The sequence below is a fragment of the Sorex araneus genome, chromosome 2 (assembly GCF_027595985.1).
Source record: "Sorex araneus isolate mSorAra2 chromosome 2, mSorAra2.pri, whole genome shotgun sequence".
Taxonomy (NCBI): domain Eukaryota; kingdom Metazoa; phylum Chordata; class Mammalia; order Eulipotyphla; family Soricidae; genus Sorex; species Sorex araneus.
This window is the reverse complement of record NC_073303.1, coordinates 293,922,534-293,939,495: the sequence shown is the minus strand read 5'-3', so window position 1 is coordinate 293,939,495 and position 16,962 is coordinate 293,922,534. Positions and strand designations below refer to the sequence as shown.

The 16,962-nt window shown below is 63.4% G+C and overlaps 1 protein-coding gene across 16 annotated transcripts; it reads left to right on the top strand.

The window, feature by feature from the left end:
- The first annotated feature begins 3,614 nt into the window (after window positions 1-3,614).
- VWA5B2 (von Willebrand factor A domain containing 5B2) lies at window positions 3,615-16,678 on the top strand. 16 transcript variants are annotated; one of them, XM_055127444.1, is made up of 22 exons: window positions 3,616-3,938; window positions 4,435-4,537; window positions 4,610-4,735; window positions 4,917-5,062; window positions 5,144-5,314; window positions 7,645-7,876; window positions 8,240-8,397; window positions 8,766-8,897; window positions 9,092-9,216; window positions 9,638-9,793; window positions 10,414-10,524; window positions 10,608-10,816; window positions 10,900-11,011; window positions 11,254-11,439; window positions 12,272-12,443; window positions 12,531-12,847; window positions 13,310-13,499; window positions 13,589-13,945; window positions 15,311-15,435; window positions 15,540-15,608; window positions 15,692-15,852; window positions 15,937-16,486. In XM_055127444.1, exons 4-22 carry the CDS (start codon window positions 4,924-4,926, stop codon window positions 16,391-16,393), a joined length of 3,579 nt encoding a protein of 1,192 aa, XP_054983419.1. In that variant the 5' UTR covers window positions 3,616-3,938; window positions 4,435-4,537; window positions 4,610-4,735; window positions 4,917-4,923; the 3' UTR covers window positions 16,394-16,486. The 16 variants fall into 16 exon arrangements, with proteins under 16 accessions (XP_054983410.1, XP_054983415.1, XP_054983409.1 ...); XM_055127442.1 differs by having other exon boundaries at window positions 3,619-3,938; window positions 15,311-15,448; XM_055127435.1 differs by having other exon boundaries at window positions 3,615-3,938; window positions 4,680-4,735; window positions 15,311-15,448; window positions 15,692-16,486.
- The last annotated feature ends 284 nt before the right edge of the window (window positions 16,679-16,962 follow it).

Here is a 16,962-nt window from a genome sequence, read left to right as displayed (position 1 = left end):
CTCCTGGCATATAAGATGCTGGGAATCGAATTCGTGTCGGCCGCATGCAAGGCAAATGCCCTACCTGCTGTGTTATCGCCCCAGCCCCTCTGTCTCTTTTCTTAATTCTCACGGCATCCCTGCTTCAGACCTGTTCAGCCTAGACCAGTTCCCTGCACATTGGTAACTGGGCTATATATTTTAGGAGGTTATCCATTAGGAAAGTGTGCAAAACAAAGAAAGTGTACAGTGGTTATAGATAGAATTTTTATTTTGGTTTTTGTCTTATTGTTGTTATATTTGGGCCACATCCTGCAACAACTCAGGGGTTACTCCTGCTCTGCATTCAGGGACCACTCCTGGCAGGACTCAGGAGACCATATGGGATGCTGGGATCAAACCCAGCTGGTCACAAGCAAGGCAAGCATTCTACCTGCTGCATTATTGCTCTAGCCCTAGAGAACACTTAAAGTTTCCTTTCTGGGTCAGAGAAATAGCACAGCCAGCAAAGAGCTTGCCTTGCACATGGCAGACCCAGGTTCAATAAAAACAAACAAAGGGCTGGAATAATAGTACAGCAGATGGGGTGTTTGCCTTGCACAGAGCCAATGATTGCACGTAGTTTGATCCCCAGCATCCCATATGGGCTCCCAAGTCCTGCCAGGAGTAACTCCTAAGTGCAGAGCCAGGAGGAACCTCTGAGCATCACTAGGTGTGACCCAAAAAGCAGCAAAACAAACAAAAAACAAAGAAAATGTCATTTTCTTTGAACTGTTCAATAATGATACAGTAAAATGAATACAGACTATGTCAGAGAACAGAGCTAGTATTGGTAAAGTGCTTAGAACTCTGCCAGGACACAGAAAGCTTGGTAAAGGAGTTTGTTAATAAAGAAGTGGGTTTAGGGAGTCAGAAATCATACACATGGTATGGCTCTGGACTTGCACTCAGCTGACTTGTTAGATTCCCAGGCCTCCCCTCTCCCCTTTTTCCTTTCTGGCCACACCTGACCATGTTCAGGGTTTTCTCTAGGCCCTGTGCTTAGGGTCACTTCTGGTGGGGCTCCGGGAACCGTAGGCAGTGCTGGGGATCAAGCCCGCATGCGCCTTGCACATGCGCTCCCCACTGTGCTACTGCTCCAGCCCAAGGCAAACACTTTTTAGTTCTCTATCCCCCACCTCTTCCCTGTACCTGACACAGAGCAGACCCCACCCCCCAGCTCCATGCCACTCCCCAGCCCTGCCGAGGATCGAGGATCGAGGATCGAGAATTGAGGATCGACTCCACCTCCTGGAACCTAGATCGGGGGCTTCTGGGGCTGTGTGGTCCATTTCCTGTGACTGGCACCTGTCTCTCCCTAACCCCCAGAGCCCTAACTCCTGGGTTCTCCTGAGCCTGCCCTGCACTACAGGAGGCCCTGAGCCTCTGGCCCAGCTGCTGACCTTTCTCCCAGTGACTGACTCAGCAAAGACAGCCCCCCAGAAGGCCCACAGAGCGGTCCGACTTCCAGCTCAGCTCCGTTTCTGCCCGTGAGTCGTCGGGTTTCTGGCAGAGTCACCATCTTCCCTCCTCCCTCCAAGGGCTCCTCGGGACCAAAGACAAGGACTGAAGACACACAAGGTGGATCCCACAACAAGGGGAGAGATAAAGAACATGCTCTGCGTGTGTGAGGCCCCTGATGACAGATGGACAGAGCATAAATACCCATGAGGGTGTGGGGTGCTGCCTGGATTTTTGTGGGGTCAGTGCTGACTCCGCCCAGAGACCTGGACCCGCGGTGTGTTCTTTAGGCCACTCACAGCACCCCACTTCTTTCCCCTTCCATATGCTGCCAAGGGGCTAGGGAGGGCTCAAAGGACCTAACACCTGCTTTGTATGCAGGGGACCAGGTTCCAGCTCTGGCACTGCATGATCCCCAGAGCACTGAACCCAGAGTAGCCGCCAAGCACTATTGGCTGTGGCCCCCAAGCCAAAAGACCAACAAGAATGCTGCTGAGAACCCCAGGGTGCCAAGAGACTTTCCTAGGTGTGTGAAACACCCCCATCTGCAGGAAGGACAGAGCAGGGGGGCTCAGGGGGAAGAGGGGGTGGGGCTGGGGGAGCTCAGGGAGGAGGGAGGATGGGGCCGGAGCTCCCCTTGGGCTGCACACTTGCAGGCACCTCTACCTCTTGGCCATCATGCACCTCTGTCCATCCATGCTACCTACTGCAAAGCCAAGCTCATTCTTCATGCTGGTGGAATGGCCAATGGCTGGTGGCGAGCTCAGGAGTTCAAGAATACAGGGGACCCCCTGGGGCTAGGGGAGTGAGGGTAATGGGAGGGGACCCTGTGGACTCCCCTCACTCAGCTCAGCTCTGCTAAGACTCCTCTCTTCTTTCTCTCTTCTTTCTCTCTTCTCTCTCTCTGTCTCTCTGTCTCTCTCTCTCTCTTCCCCTTTCTCCTTCTCCCCCCTTTGGTTTTTGGGCCACACCCAGCAATGCTTAGGGATCACTCTTGGCTCTGTGCTCAGGAATCACTCCTGACAAGTCTTGGGGGACCATACGCACTGCCAGGGATCAAACCCTAGTCCGCCATATGCAAGGCATGTGCCTTACCCACAGTACTAGTCTCTAGCCCCTTTTAATGGGGGCTGGGCGGGGGGTTGTCCAGGGATACTCAGGAGCCCTCCCAGCTCCAGGAGCCCTGGGGTACTGGGGTCAAACCTGGCACTACCCCAAGCAAAGCCTGAGCTCCACCCTTTCAGCCGTCTCTGTGACCCCCCCCCCTCAAACAAAGCTGGAGAACCAGAGTGTGAGTCAGTAAGATTGCATAGTGACCCCCTAAATCCATGGTGCCCACGCAGGCCCTCCTGCAGAGCCCCCAGAAATGGTTTTATGGACTCCCCCCTCAACTTTGCAGCTCCACGGATAAACAGGCTGGATTCCTGAGAACAGCAGGGGGCCGGGGGCAACCGGAAGCCTTCCTTGTGATGCTGCCCTAAGTGGGGGTGGCAGCCTGGAGAAGGCCCTCCTGTGACAGCATGCATCCCTTCCAGGCTGGTGCAGCACTTAGTACAGTGGGGAGGGCACTTGCCTTGCACATGGCTGACCTGAGTTCCTTCTGGGCACCCCATATGGTTCTCTGAGCTTACCAGGAGTAACCCCTGAGTGAGAGCTAGTAGTGAGCTCTTCGTATCCCGAGGTGTGGCCCACAAAATCAAGGCTGGTGGGAACGTAGAGCAAGGAGCTGTTACCTGACAGGGTCCCTCCTCGCCATTCTTCCCAACCCCAGAAAAAAAAGGGGAGATGGGAAAGCTGGCTAAGTGGGGTGGGGCGTGTCACTGCAGCGAGGGGGGGTCCCTGCTTTGCAGTGGTGCATTGGTACTGGAACTCGGGGTGCCTGTAGAGATTTGGGGGGTGCTGAGGGTGCCTTCAGCAATGAAGGGGCACTTTGCAAAGGAGAGGAGCTGGCTTCTGGGAACAGGGTTCGGGAAAGGGCGCTGGGGCTCGCTGCAGTGCTCCGGCCGGTCGCCCGGCAGGGCTGGGAGGGGCGCCGGGCACCGTGACGCTGCGCTAGCGGAGTGGGGGGGAGAAGTCCTGCACGGTGGGGGGCTGCAGACGCCGCGGCGCTGTCGCACTAACCCGACGCCTCACTCGCAGAAGGACGGGAAGGGTGGGGCCGCGGGTCCGGCCCGCAGCGCCCGGGCTGTGCGGCGGCAGTGCGGCTGCCGTCCCGCACTGCGGAGCGCACGGAAGCAGCCGGCGGCCCCGGCAGCAGCGGCGGGCGGAGCCGGGGCGGGTCTCGGGGCGGGAGGGGGGCGGCCTCCCGGCAGGGGGCGGACCCGCACCGCACGGCCGACGCCCCTGGACCACCCCGAGCCGCCGCGGCGCCAAGCCGGTGCCAGAGCGACCCGCGGCGCCCCAGCCCGCTTCCAGCCCGACCCCGGCGTGGCGCCTCCAGCTCTGCAGAGGACGCGACGGTGAGGCCGGGGCTGTGCGCAGAGAGGGTGGGGCGGGGGGGCATCGCCCGACCCGCAGCCTTCCTTGGCATCACTGCAGGCGCCCCCCACTCCCGGATCAGCCTGGCCTCTGGGGCGTGGGGGTACCCAGGAGAGTCTCCCGCCCTCCACCTCGGAAGGACCCCCTATTCTCTCTCTCCTGTATCCCATTCATTGCATCCTGCACCTTTCCCCGTCACCCCCAGGGACTAGGCGGCGGAGAAAGGCTGCAGCCCTTGGTCCCGCACCCCTGCTACCCCTGGCTGGGTCGGTGGTCCCCAGGAAGATGCTGGCCCTTTCTTCTCCTTTTTTTGGGGGAGGGGGCCACACCCGGCGGCGCTCAGGGCTTACTTCTGGCTCTACGCTCAGGGCCCACTCCGGGAGGGCTCAGGCGTGGGGAGACCTTCTGGGGTGCGGGGATCGAACCCGGGTTGGCCGCGTGCAGGACAAGCGCCCTTCCCGCTGTTGCGTCTCTCAGGCCCCAAGGATGCTGGCCCTTTAAGCCTGGCTCCCCACCCCAGCATCCTTCATCACCGCTTCCGACAGCTGGCAGCCGCGGGGAGCCCCGGGGGGGCCGGCAGGTATGGGGTGGCGCAGGGGGGGCGGAGGCAGGTATCGGAACACCTGTGACCCCCACTCCCCGTGCCCCCCAGGAGGAGTCAGCGGCGGCAGCAGGACGGGACGGGCACCCCCGCAGCGGTTAATCATTAACGCCCTCCCCAGCTCCCTGGGTGCCCCCGGTGCTCGGAACTTCCGCAGCCTCCGTCCCCGCTTCCCAGGTAACCGCCCCCCCTTCCATCCTCGCCACCTGTCGCCCCCTCCTCGACCTGGCGCCTCCTGCAGGTGAGCGTAGGGGTGCGGAGTTGCATGCTTCCAGCTGGAGGGTGGGGTGCTAGGGGGAGCCTGTCTCCAAGCCCCGTGGCCGCGCCCCCTCCGTTCATGGAGCGCCCTCTCCCCCAGGGGCACCATGCCCGGCCTGTACTGCCCCTCCAGCTGGACGCCGCTGCCGCTCACCGACTCGTGGGTCCGGGCCCGCGCCAACGGCCCCTGCCTCAGCCTGCGTGCGCGGCTCACCTACCGCAACCCGCAGCCGCAGCCGGTGGACGGTGAGAGCCGCGGGCGCACGCGGGGGGCCGGGCGGGCGCGGGTGTGCCGGCGCCAGTGACCCGCCCCGGTCCCCACCCCAGGGGTCTTCGTGTACCCGCTGGCTGAAGCCGAAGTGGTGTCTGGCTTCGAGGCAGAGGCTGCGGGACGGCGCGTGTCCTTCCAGCTGCAGAGCCGGCGCCGATGGCAGGCCGCCTGCTGCCGCGCCCTGGGCCCCAGCACGGGGGCCCCCACGCCCCGCCGCTGCGCGCAGGGTGAGTCCCCCGCGTCCCGCGTCCCATCGCGCCCTCCCCAAAGCCTGGCGCGCTAGGCTCCCGCACCTGCTCTGGCCGCCCCGCCCCTCCCCGCCTCGCCTCGGGCCTCTGATTTTATTTTTCCTTCTCATTCATTCATGGATTCATCACTATTCAGCAGCCGGGGACTGGCCACCTGCTGTGCGCCGGCTGCCAGGGCAGTGTTACCCTGACCTGAGGTTTGCAGCAGCCAGGACACTCAGCGGGATGTCCACCTGGATGTCTGCCCCCCTGCAGCCCTACAGACAGCCAGGGGCATTGATCGTAGGACCCCCAGCATCTGGCCCAGGAAGGGCCCAGGGAAACAGGGAGAGGAAACCAATCCTAGCCTTTGTGGTTTGAACTTCATTCTCTGGTTTCTTTATTTGCACATTCGCTTGACTTCCTGGGCACGGAAGTGACCATCCAGTAAGGAGTGACAGACTCTCCTGGGGTTGAGAGTTGGCATAAGCCTGACAGGTTGTGTAGACAAGAGGCCAGTGTGAGCTGTGGGCCGAGGCCCTAGGAACCTTCCTGAAGGCAGTGAGAGCCACTTCTGATGGAGAGAAGAAGGCTCTAGTGAAGTGTGGAGAAGGGGACTTGAGCAGGGGCAGTGGGGTGAGCAAAAGTTTGGAAGTAAGTTCCACTGGGTGGGGGGTGATAAAATGCCTTCTACTCAGTGATGTTGCAGGTGACAAAGCCCAGTCACTGTGTCACCTCACTGCATCCAGAGAAGCAGGTCATGTAAGTGTTCTCCCCACTCTCTCCTTTTTCGGTGGGGGTGTGTGTGTGCCCACACCTTGTGGCACTCAGGGCTTAGTCTAACTTTGAGCTCAGGGATCACTCCTGGTGGGGCTTAGGGGACTATATGGCGTGGCACGGATAGAACCCACATGGGTTACCTGCAAACCAAGCTCCCTCCCCGCTGTCCTATGGCTCCGGTCCCTCCTGTCCTTTCACAGGTGATGAGATTAACAGTGTCTTGTGTGCTGGAGGCTTTGCCTGCCTGATCCTGGTGCAAGCCTCACCACACACCCTGTGGCACACATGCAGTTGTTCTGACACACACATAAGTGCCCACTGTATGGATGAAGAAACTGAGGCTCAACAAACCAAGATAGCTGCTTTGGTGCTCTGCTTTCTCCACTGTTCCCCAGCCTCAGCTGCCTGGGCTAGAAACCCCTTTCTCCACACCTTCCTTCTTTCCCCCATCGTTTTCTTCCTGACGTTAATTCAGCAGGTCTTTCTCAAAGGAATGGGTGCCTGCACCTTGGGGGTAAAGGAGGATGAGCAGGGCAGGGCCAGGCCACATGGGTGGCTGGGGGCTTGATCACCTCTGCACATACCTGCTCCTTTTTGCTGTGATTGTGGGGATCCCCGGGGCTCTACTGTTCCCCAACCTCTGATCTGAGTGAGGTGCTTCGGGTGCTGTTGCTGCCTTGTGTCCTCTAGTCTGTTTCTAAAAGGTGATCGAGCCTAAGCTCCTCTTGGTGGAAAATTCTAGAACCATTCTGAGTGGGACATGGGGAGCCCCTGAGTCCTGATGAAGCAGAGGACTCGTGAGCAGGGTGGGCCCCTGGCTATGGGAGAGGGCACTGCACAAGGAAGAGGATGCGCAAGATGGGTAGTGCCAACAGAAGGGGGCATGGCGCCCGGGGATCTTGGAACACCACAGTCCCCTCTCCGTGGCCTCCAGAGGCAGAGATATCCCTGCTGCCTTTTTCCCCATTCCTGGGACTATCCCCCCACCTTTTTTTCTTTTCATTCTTTTTTTTTTTTTTTTTTTTTTTTTTTTTTGCTTTTTGGGTCACACCCGGCGAGGCACAGGGGTTACTCCTGGCTCATGCACTCAGGAATTACCCCTGATGGTGCTCGAGGGACCATATGGGATGCTGGGAATCGAACCTGGGTCAGCCGTGTGCAAGGCAAACACACTACCTTCTGTGCTATCTTTCCAGCCCCCGACTACCCTTTTTTTGAGGGGGAGGGAAACCCCTGGCAGTGCTCAAGGCTGACTCCTGGCTCTGCGCTCAGGGTTCCCTCCTGGCGGGACACGGGGAACTATGTGGGATGCCGGGACTGAGCACGGGTCGGCCGCATGCAAGGCAAGCACCCCATCTGCTGTACCAACACTCCAGCCCACCCCGTCACTCAGCTCATGCTTCATCCGACATCACCAACACGTTAGCCCGGCACCTTTCCCAGTCTCCCAGAGCCCCTGGCCTGGCCCCCCGCTCACTGCCTGCCTGCTCCCTGTCCCTCCCGCGTCTCTGCTTGCAGCCGGCCCTGACCCCGCTCCTCACGCCTCACAGGTCACCTTGTCCTGGATCTGGTGCAGGCCCAGTCAGCACTCGTGCTGCCCACGGGCCTCATCGGCGCGGCCGGCACCATGACAGTGACCCTGCAGAGCAGCCGGGAGCTTCCCTCCAGACCTGACGGGGTACTGCACGTGGCTCTGCCTTCTGTGCTCACCCCGCTGGTCCCGCCAGGCGCGCCGGGGCCCCCCAGGCCCCCGGGGCTCTGTGACGACAGGTTGGGCCTATGGTGATTCTCTTCGTCCCTCCCTCGGCTTCTCTGGGTCTAGTGCGGGTGAGGGGGCTTTGGCAGGGCCCCTCTGGGGATAGGCAGGGTGGGCAAGGGCAGGGGCTGGCCAACCAGAGGGGCTCCTGGCTTTGGGGTTTTGTTTTTCTGGGTTTGGGGAGCCACTCCCAAGGGTGCTCTGGGGTTCCTCCTGTCTCAGCACTCAGGGATCACTCCTGGTGGTGCTCGGGGGGCCATATGGGATGCTGGGGATTAAACCTGGTCAGCCACGTGCAGGGCAAATGCCCTGCCCACTGTACTGTCGCTCCGACCCCAGGCTTTGAGCTTTGGGAGGGGCCCAGTGACCCTCCTTCTGCTCCCTTCCAGCCCGACCAGCTGCTTCGGGGTGGGGACCCCCCAGGAGGAAGGACCAGCATGGGAGGAGCAGGCTGCCCCTCCGGACGTGTTCTCAGGCCCTGCCCGCTGCCCTGCCCCCTACACCTTCTCCTTCGAGATGCTGGTGACTGGGCCATGCCTGCTGGCAGGTGCGAGCCCTCCCCGGGGAGCTGGGAAGGACCGAAAGGCGTGGGGGCTGGGATGCGGGGTTGTCACAGGACTAAAGGGAGACAGGCACCTTAGGGATGTCCAGGTTCCTAGTGGGAGAATGCCCCAGCCGCCTCCAGCCTTGCACACCCCAGGGTCTTTGATTACTGGCCCATTCTGAGAGCCGGTGGGGACAGAGAGGTGACAGTGAGGCCAGTCTTCAGGGCGAACTGAACCCCCCACCCTACCCCACCCCAGTGCAGGAGGTGGCGGCTGAACTAAGTGGACGGTGGGCAGTGGGCTGACGTGGACTCTGACCCCCGCAGCGTCCACAGACTGGCTCAAGCCCACCTTCCCGTGTGTCCCACAGGCCTGGAGAGCCCCTCACACGCCCTGCGTGCTGACGCGCCCCCTCACGCCAGCTCAGCAGCCACCATCTGTGTCACACTGGCAGAGGGTCACCGCTGTGACCGGGCTGTGGAGATCCTGCTGTACCCCAGTGGTGAGAGGCCGGGGCTCGCGGGGGGGGGGGGCTACCTCTCGGCAGCCTCAGGACGAGACTGCAGTTCTGGCCCCGGGTGCAGTGATGTGCCAGGGTGCGGGACACCAGTCCTGCAGGGTCCCCCCTTCACCGGCCATTCCCCCTGCCCTGGACACTGGGGGCCCAGAGACAGGGCTGTGTCCCCTCCTGCCCAGAGCCCCACCAGCCCCACCTGATGCTGGAGGCTGGCAGCCTGAGCGCGGCAGAGTACGAGACCTGGGTCAGGGCCCGCCGGGACTTCCAGAGGCTCCAGAGAAGGGACAGCGATGGCGAGCGGCAGGTATGTCTGCCGGGGGACTGCCTGTGGGCCTGAGGGCAGGCGGGCACAGCTGTGGACAGGGTGGGGTGGCAGGACCCCCGCCCGCCCTCTCAGGAGCTGCCAGCATCACTCCAGAGGCTGAGCCTTGTCACAAAGGATGGTCTGGCCTGGGAACGGCTGCCTGCCTCTGCCCTGATTTATTCAAATGAGTGTGGAAAGGGGCCCCGAGGCTAGCAGAGGGCCAGGGGCTGATCCAGGTTCGATTCCCGGCATGGCATACGGTCCCCAGTACCACCAGGAGGGGCCTCTGAGCACAGGGGGCAGAGTGAGCCCTAGACACCGCTGGGTGTGGCCCCCAGACTCAGACCCAAAGCCCCCGGTGACTGGGTGTGCAGGGCGTGGGTCTGGTGGGGGAGAGTAAACGCGCGGTGGTTCTGCACAGGTGTGGTTCCTGCAGCGCCGTTTCCACAAGGACATCCTGCGGAACCCCGTGCTGCTGCTGAGCTTCTGTCCCGACCTGAGTGCCCGGCCCGGCCACCTGGGCACGGCCACCCGGGAGCTCCTCTTCCTGGTGGACAGCAGCGCTGTGGCACACAAGGCCTGTGGGCATGGGGCGGGCAGGTTGGGGCCAGTACATCTGTGGTGGGCTGGACAGCAGCCGTCCTAACACACACACACATACACACACCACACACACCTGCTTCTCTTTGTGTATTCACACATGCCTGCACCTCTAGGAATCCTCCCAAACACACAACTCACACACTCACACACATTTACAAACATACTTGGAAACACACATACACACTCGCAAATATTCACAAACACTCAAACACAGACTTACACACACATATTTACAAAAACACATTCATAAACACACACACGTACACTCACACAAATACACATGCATCCATACACACACGCACGCACAATATACACATCTGCTTCTCTGTGTATTCACACATGCCTGTACCTCTGGGTATCCTCCAAACACACAACTCACACACATACAAACACACACACACATCTCCTCACACACAGACACATATACACACTTGCAAACACATGTGCACACTCACATATTTACATACACATAGCCACCCCCTCCCCCCGTTAGCCTCTTGTCACTCGCACACGTGCCCGCACCTCCCACCGTCCTCCCAGACACACAGAGCCGAGGGGAGCCTGTCTCACGTGCCTGCCTTCGGCCACCCGCAGGATGCCATCGTTCTGGCTGTGAAGTCCCTCCCGCCCCAGACCCTTGTCAACCTGGCATTGTGTGGCCCGTCCGTGCAGCCGGTCTTCCCGGAGAGCAGGCCCTGCGATGACGTGAGTGTGGCCGGGGGTGCTGGGGTGTCGGGGTGTGGCGCCGAGGTCTCGGCCCAGGGCAGCCCCTCTGCCTTCCCCTCCAGGACACCGTGCGGCTCCTCTGTGAGCACGTGGACATGCTGCAGGCGGCCGGCGGCCCCCCGGACATGCTGGCAGCCCTGGACTGGGCCCTGGGACAGCCTCAGCACAGGGCACACCCGCGGCAACTGTTCCTGCTGGCCGCCGCCTCGCCCACTGCCACGGTCACCCAGCGAGTCCTCGGGCTCATGAGGTGGCACCGGGGGGCCGCCAGGTATGGGGTGGGCAGAGCTGGGTGCTCAGGGGGCAGCCCTGAGTGGCCCCCGGCGGCCGCCACTTGCTTCTTTCCTCCACCAGGTGCTTCGCCTTCGGGCTGGGGTCGTGCTGCCGCCAGCTGCTGCGGGGTCTGGCCACCCTCAGCCGGGGCCAGGCCTACTTCCCGAGGCCCGGGGACAGGCTGCAGCCCCTGGTGAGCTGCGGCCCGCCCAGCGCCCTCGGGGAAATCTGAATCAGCCCCCACTGGGGGGGAAGGTCTCCCCCAAACTCCAACCCCAACCTTCCCTCGAGATGCCCCAGGGAGCTGCTGCGAGTCCCCCAGGAGGCCAGGGGAGGGCGGGGACCTCTCTCTGTCCGGCCCCTCCCTGAGGCCATGGCCTCCCGGCCACTCCGTCCTTCCCCCGTGGCACCTGCTCTCCTCTGGCCGCCTCGCAGCTGGTGCAGGCCCTGCGCAAGGCCCTGGAGCCGGCCCTCAGCGACGTCTCTGTGGACTGGTTTGTGCCCGACGCCGTGGAGGCCCTGCTGACGCCCCGGGAGATTCCCACACTCTACCCCGGGGACCAGCTGCTCGGCTACTGCTCTCTCGTCAGGGTGGATGGCTTCCGGCCCCACCCCCCGGGGGTAGGCAGGGCTGGGCGCAGGAGGTGGGCTTGGAGGGCTTCTGACAATCCCGTCCCCCGAGACTCCCGAGAGTCCACACTGGGCCCCCCGGAGCGACTGCACCCTCTGTCCCCTGCCGTCCCCACGGACCTTCCCCTGAGCTCTCCTGTCAGCAGCTGCCCTGGGCTTTGTCACGGAGCACAGTCCGAGCAGGAGCAGCTGCCGGAGGGTCTTGCTGGCGTTTGCTCGCTGTGCCACAGAGCAGCCTATAACAAGCTCCAGCCGTGTGGCCGGAGAGAGGGTACAGTGGGGAGGGCACTTGCCTTGCATGTGGCCAACCCGGGTTCAATCCACCGTATGGTCCCCTGAACACCACTAAGAGTGATCTCTGAGGGCAGAGCCAGGAGCAACCCCTGAGCACCACCGGGTGTGGCCCCCAAACCAGCTGGGTCTTTTGTGCCACCTTCAGGGCAGGTGGCAAGGACAGCCTCGAGATAACACTCAGTCCCAACTGTGCCACCTACTGGCAACCTGACGGGGTGGGCGCTTTAGATCCCTCCCAGGTCCCATTTCTTACCATCACTGCAGGGCCAGCCGCAGTGGGGGTGCGAAGTGAGTTTGTAGGGTGGCCCGTGGCTCTCTCTAGAAGACCCACGGTGCCTCCTCCTTCAGGACTCGGGAGATCTGGGAGGGACGTGGGTGCCCCTTGGCCAGCTGCGGGGCTCGGGGTGCTGTGCGTGGCCTGTGCGCGGGCTCCCTCAGCACTGCGCTCTCCTGCCTGCTCCCTGGCCTCGGTGCCCGCGGAAGCCCCCTCCTGCACAGCCACCACAAGCCGCTGTGCTTCCTTCGCTAGGCCCCGGAGCCTGGCTGGCAGAGCCTGGGGGGCTCCGTGTTCCCATCCCCGGAGGAGGCACCATCTGCCACCAGCCCTGGCACGGAGCCCACTGGCACCTCGGAGGCCCTGGGCACGGGCACTGTGTCGGCAGAGCTGTCCAGCCCGTGGGCCGCCGGGGACTCGGAGCAGAGTGAGTGTCCAGGCCCTGAGTGAGGCTGCCCGGGGGGGGGGGGACGCAGGGAGCTAGGGCTGAAGTCCCCCCACCCCTGCCGCCCAGCAGGCGCTGAGGCCCTGACGGACCCTGTCTCGGACCCTGGGCCCAACCCCTCCTCGGACACGGCCATCTGGCGCCGCATCTTCCAGTCCTCCTACATCCGGGAGCAGTACGTGCTCACCCACTGCTCGGCCAGCCCCGAGCCGGGCCCCGGCTCCACTGGCAGCAGTGAGTCCCCCGGCTCCCAGGGGCCCGGCTCCCCGGAGGGCCCTGCTCCCCCAGACCCACCGTCGCAGCAGGGCTGCCGCAGCCTGGCCTGGGGAGATCCCGTGGGCTCCCGCTCCTGCCCGCTGCCACCGCCCCCTTCGGCCCCGGTCAAGGTGAGCCCTGGGCAGCTTGCTTGGGGCTGGGGGCCATGGCCGGCGGTGCTCAGCGCTTAGTACTCGCTCTGCACTCTCTCCTGGCGGGGGGGGGGGGGAGCTCTGGTGACCCTATGGGGTGCTGGGGATCAAATGTGGGTTAACCCCTGTACTGCCTCCGGCCCATGCTTGTTAACCGTGTCGTCACTGGTGTGGGGATTCCCAACCAGCCTGAGTGAAGGGGTGGGGGCCGGGCCCTGCACCACTCAGGGACAGAAGCACGAGGACGCGGGGCGAGGGGAGGCTGCTCTGTGCCTCAGCTTCCAGCCAGGCAAGCAAGAGCCATAGGCGGGCAGGGGCAGGAGGCACTGGCCCCGGCAGGGACCAGAAACCGCCTGGAGTGGAGAGCGGTGGGCTGAGGACAGGGGTGAGGCGGAGCCCCGCGTGCCCTGACCAGCAGGCAGGTGCCACCCCTCCACGCAGGCTGGCGCCCTGAGTGCCGAGGTGCTGGGCCGGCGACGCAGAGCTGCTCTGGCGGGCCGAAGCCTCTCATCCCCGCCAGGCCGGCCAAACCCTGCCCCGGGCCGGCCCCGCCAGCCTTCTCTGGGGGCCGCCCCAGACGGGCCGGGCCCGGAGCCAGCACAGCAGCTGGGCCAGGGCCTGGATGACTCAGGTAAGTGAGGGTGGGATTTGGGAGCTGGGTCTGGAGATGGAGGGGGCCCTCGGGAGGTGGGGCCCAGCACCCTTCTTGTCTCTCTGCAGGGAATCTGCTCTCCCCGGCCCCCATGGACTGGGACATGCTGGTGGACCCGCCTTTCTCTTTCTCGGCCCTACCCCTCAGTGGGGAGCCGGCCCCTCCAGCTGTGCCCTCGCCCCCCCAGGCCCCGCGATGCCATGTGGTGATCCGGGCCCTGTGCGGGGAGCAGCCCATGTGCTGGGAGGTGGGGGTTGGGCTGGAGAGCCTCTGGGGGCCTCCTAAGGGGGGCTCCCTGCCCCCAGCAGCCCCTGAAAGAGAAGGTGCTTGGGACCCAGCGCTCCACCGGCTGACAGCGGCCTCTGTGGTCCGGGACAACGAGCAGCTGGCGCTCCGCGGAGGGGCAGAGGCTGTGGCCGACAGCGGTGAGTTGCGGGTGGTCTCCGCTCTGTTTGACCCCTTGCTTACAACTGCAGGGGCTAACACACAAGATAGAAAAAGCAGGCAGGGCAGTGGGGGCAAAAGGGACCCTCATCAAGGGAAGTGGAGAATGAAGCTCTGTGAAAGAGGCCCGCTGTGAAGCTAGGGACTCATCAAAAACCAGAGAGAGAGAGAAGGAGGAGGAGGAGGAGGAGAAGGAAGAGGAAGAGGAGGAGGAGGAAGAGGAGGAGGAGGAGGAAGCAGCAGCCCAAGTCTGACCTGGGTGGTGATTCGTTGACAGAAGAGCCTGCTTGGGGCTGGAACGACAGACAGCACAGTGGCTAGGACACTCGCCTTGCATGTGGCCCACCCAGGTTCAATCCCCGGCATCTGTTACAGTTCCCTGAGCCCAGGAGTAAGCCCTGAGCATTTCCAGGTGGGCCCTTCCCTACCTCCAAAACCAATTTTTTTTTGTAAGAAGAGCTGGTCTCTCAGGCAGGAAGATTACTCAGATTCAGTGCAGTGAACACGTCAGCTCTTCAGGTGCGAGGGCTGCATCTTAAGGATTTTAATAGTCCTACGTGACCAGGGGCTTTACAGGCATACAGGATGGGGCAGGAAGAACATTTCACTCACTATAGAAGATTCTAGTGGGTAGAGCTGAAATAAGCAGATGGGGGGGGGGGAAACACCAGAAAACAAAAACCAACGAGTCCTTAATCAGTGCTTCCCCCAGGTGGTGTCCCAAGGGTGACATTCCAGGGGGCCCAGGGAGCTCAGCCACCTGTCCGTCAACGCTGGGGAGTCCTGCCCAGGAGCTCGTCATTCAGAAGCAGGGCGGGGGGGCTGGAGAGGGTCCAGTGGGCCCAGTGCACACTTGGCATGTGGAAAACCAGGGCCCAGCCCCCAGCACTGCAGCCCCCCCCCTGAATACCACTGGAGTGGACCCCACACCCACCCCAGGTACAGAGCCGGGCTTCAGCTGCCGAGCATGCCACGGGTAGCTAAGGAAGTAAGTGTCCCAGGAGGTAGCTCAACGATGGGGCACCTTTCTCTCTTTCAGTTTTTTGGGCCACAGCCAGCGTGAATAAGCTCAGGGTCTACTCCTGGCTGCGCCCTCAGGAATCAGTGCTGGTAGGCGCAGGGATGACAGGGCTGGAGCCGGAGTCGGCCATATGCAAGCCAAGCGCCCTAAGCGCTGTTATCACTCAGGCCCCCAGAGCATGCACATCTCCCGTGTGTGAGGGCCTGGGTTCCATCCCCGACTGTCCCCCCAAAACCAACAAGAGCCTAGAGAGAAGCGGCAAGGGGCCCTCGCTATCCCTGCAAGTGCTCCGCCCACTCAGCCTTGCTGCCTCTTGGTGCCGCAGGCCCTGCGCGGAGGTCCTGGCTGCGAGCCGTCCAGACCAGCAAGGCCAGCTCCGCCCCCTCTTGCTTCACCTGCCCCGTGGCCGTGGACGCCACCACCAGGGAGGCGCTGTCCTCGGGCCTGCAGGTGCGCAGTGCAGGTAGGGACTCCTGCCTGAGGCCTCCGGGGGCAGGGGACTGCACAGGCCAAGCTCCGGGACAAACTCACCCCTGCTTCCTGCACCCCTGCAGAGCCCACGGAGCCCCCGGGCAGCCCTCTGGCCTCTCAGGGCTCTCTGCCCGCGGTTGTCCACTCCCAAGGTACCACGCCCAAATCTGGGGTCCTGGGGGAGGAAGGGGGGGGCGCACGCCTGGAGACCGACTCTGACCTGGTTCTCTGGCAGGTGGCCCGGACCCGAAGCAAAATGGCAACCCCAAGACTGAGCGGGGGGCCCCAGCGGACGCCCCTGCGGCTCCCCAGCCTCCCTCGCGGCCGCTCCTGGGCCTGCGGAGGGCGCGCGGCGCGCCGGGCCCAGGATGCGGCGAGCACGACTACCTGGCGCTGGTGAGGACTCGGGAGGTGGAGGGTGGCGCGGCCCGCCGGCCCGGCCGTCTCAGCGGCTTCTCCCCCCACCTCCTCTCTCCTCAGGTGCGGCTGCAGGACGCGCCCGGCTCCTTCCGCCTGGACGCGCCCTTCTGCGCCGCCGTGGCCATCCCGCGCGAGCGCCTGTGCCGGGCCTCGCCCTTCGCCGCGCACCGCGCCAGCCTCAGCCCCGCGTCGGCCGCGTCCCCCTGGGCCCTGCTGGGCCCCGGCGTGGGCCAGGGCGACAGCGCCACGGCCTCGTGCAGCCCGTCGGCCAGCTCGGGCTCCGAGGGGCCGGGCCAGGTGGACAGCGGGCGCGGCTCCGACACGGAGGCCTCGGAGGGGGCGGAAGGGCCAGTGGGCGGCGACCTGCGGGGCCGCAGCTGGGCCACCGCCGTGGCCCTGGCCTGGCTGGAGCACCGCTGCGCCGCTGCCTTTGGCGAGTGGGAGCTGGCGGCCGCCAAGGCCGACGGCTGGCTGCGGGCCCAGCGCCTGCCCGACGGCCTGGACCTGGCAGCCCTGAAGGCCGCCGCCAGGGGTCTGTTCCTGCTGCTGCGCCACTGGGACCAGAACCTGCAGCTGCACCTGCTGTGCTACAGCCCGGCCAACGTGTGAGGGGCGCCCCCACACTCGTCACTGCCGCCCAGGCTGCCGCCGATGCTGGGACGGGCCGCGGCTTCTCATTCCTCCCAGCGTCCTCCGGCCGCTGCAGAAAGTGCCTGCCAGTGCTCTCTCCAGCTCACCTGCCCCGGCCCGGCCCCGGCACAGCCACAGCGCTCCCAGGTGGTGCGGGAGCAGGAGAGACACAGCCCCCAGATCCTATGCAATAAAGTGCCTCTTAGGACTGTCCCCCCGAGCTGCTGTCTTTGTCTTGTTCACCCCTTAGCGTGGCCAGGGCACCCCCATGTAGCCACCACACTGAAGTGGACTCTGCAAGGGACGAGCAGCATGGAAGAGATAAGGGTCTCAGAGGGCTTTTTTTTTTTTTTTTGCTTTTTTTCTTTTTGGATCACACCTGGCCATGCTCAGGAGTTACTCCTGGCTCTGCACTCAGGAATTACTCCTGGCCGTACTCGGGGGACCACATGGGAT

Coding starts and splice junctions, on each gene's coding strand:
- VWA5B2 (XM_055127436.1), top strand. CDS start 4,924: ATGCCCGGCCTGTACTGCCCCTCCAGCTGGACGCCGCTGCCGCTCACC. Junction 8,398..8,765: donor TGGGCCATGCCTGCTGGCAG/GTGCGAGCCCTC, acceptor TGTGTCCCACAG/GCCTGGAGAGCCCCTCACAC. Junction 12,444..12,530: donor CGCCGGGGACTCGGAGCAGA/GTGAGTGTCCAG, acceptor CCTGCCGCCCAG/CAGGCGCTGAGGCCCTGACG.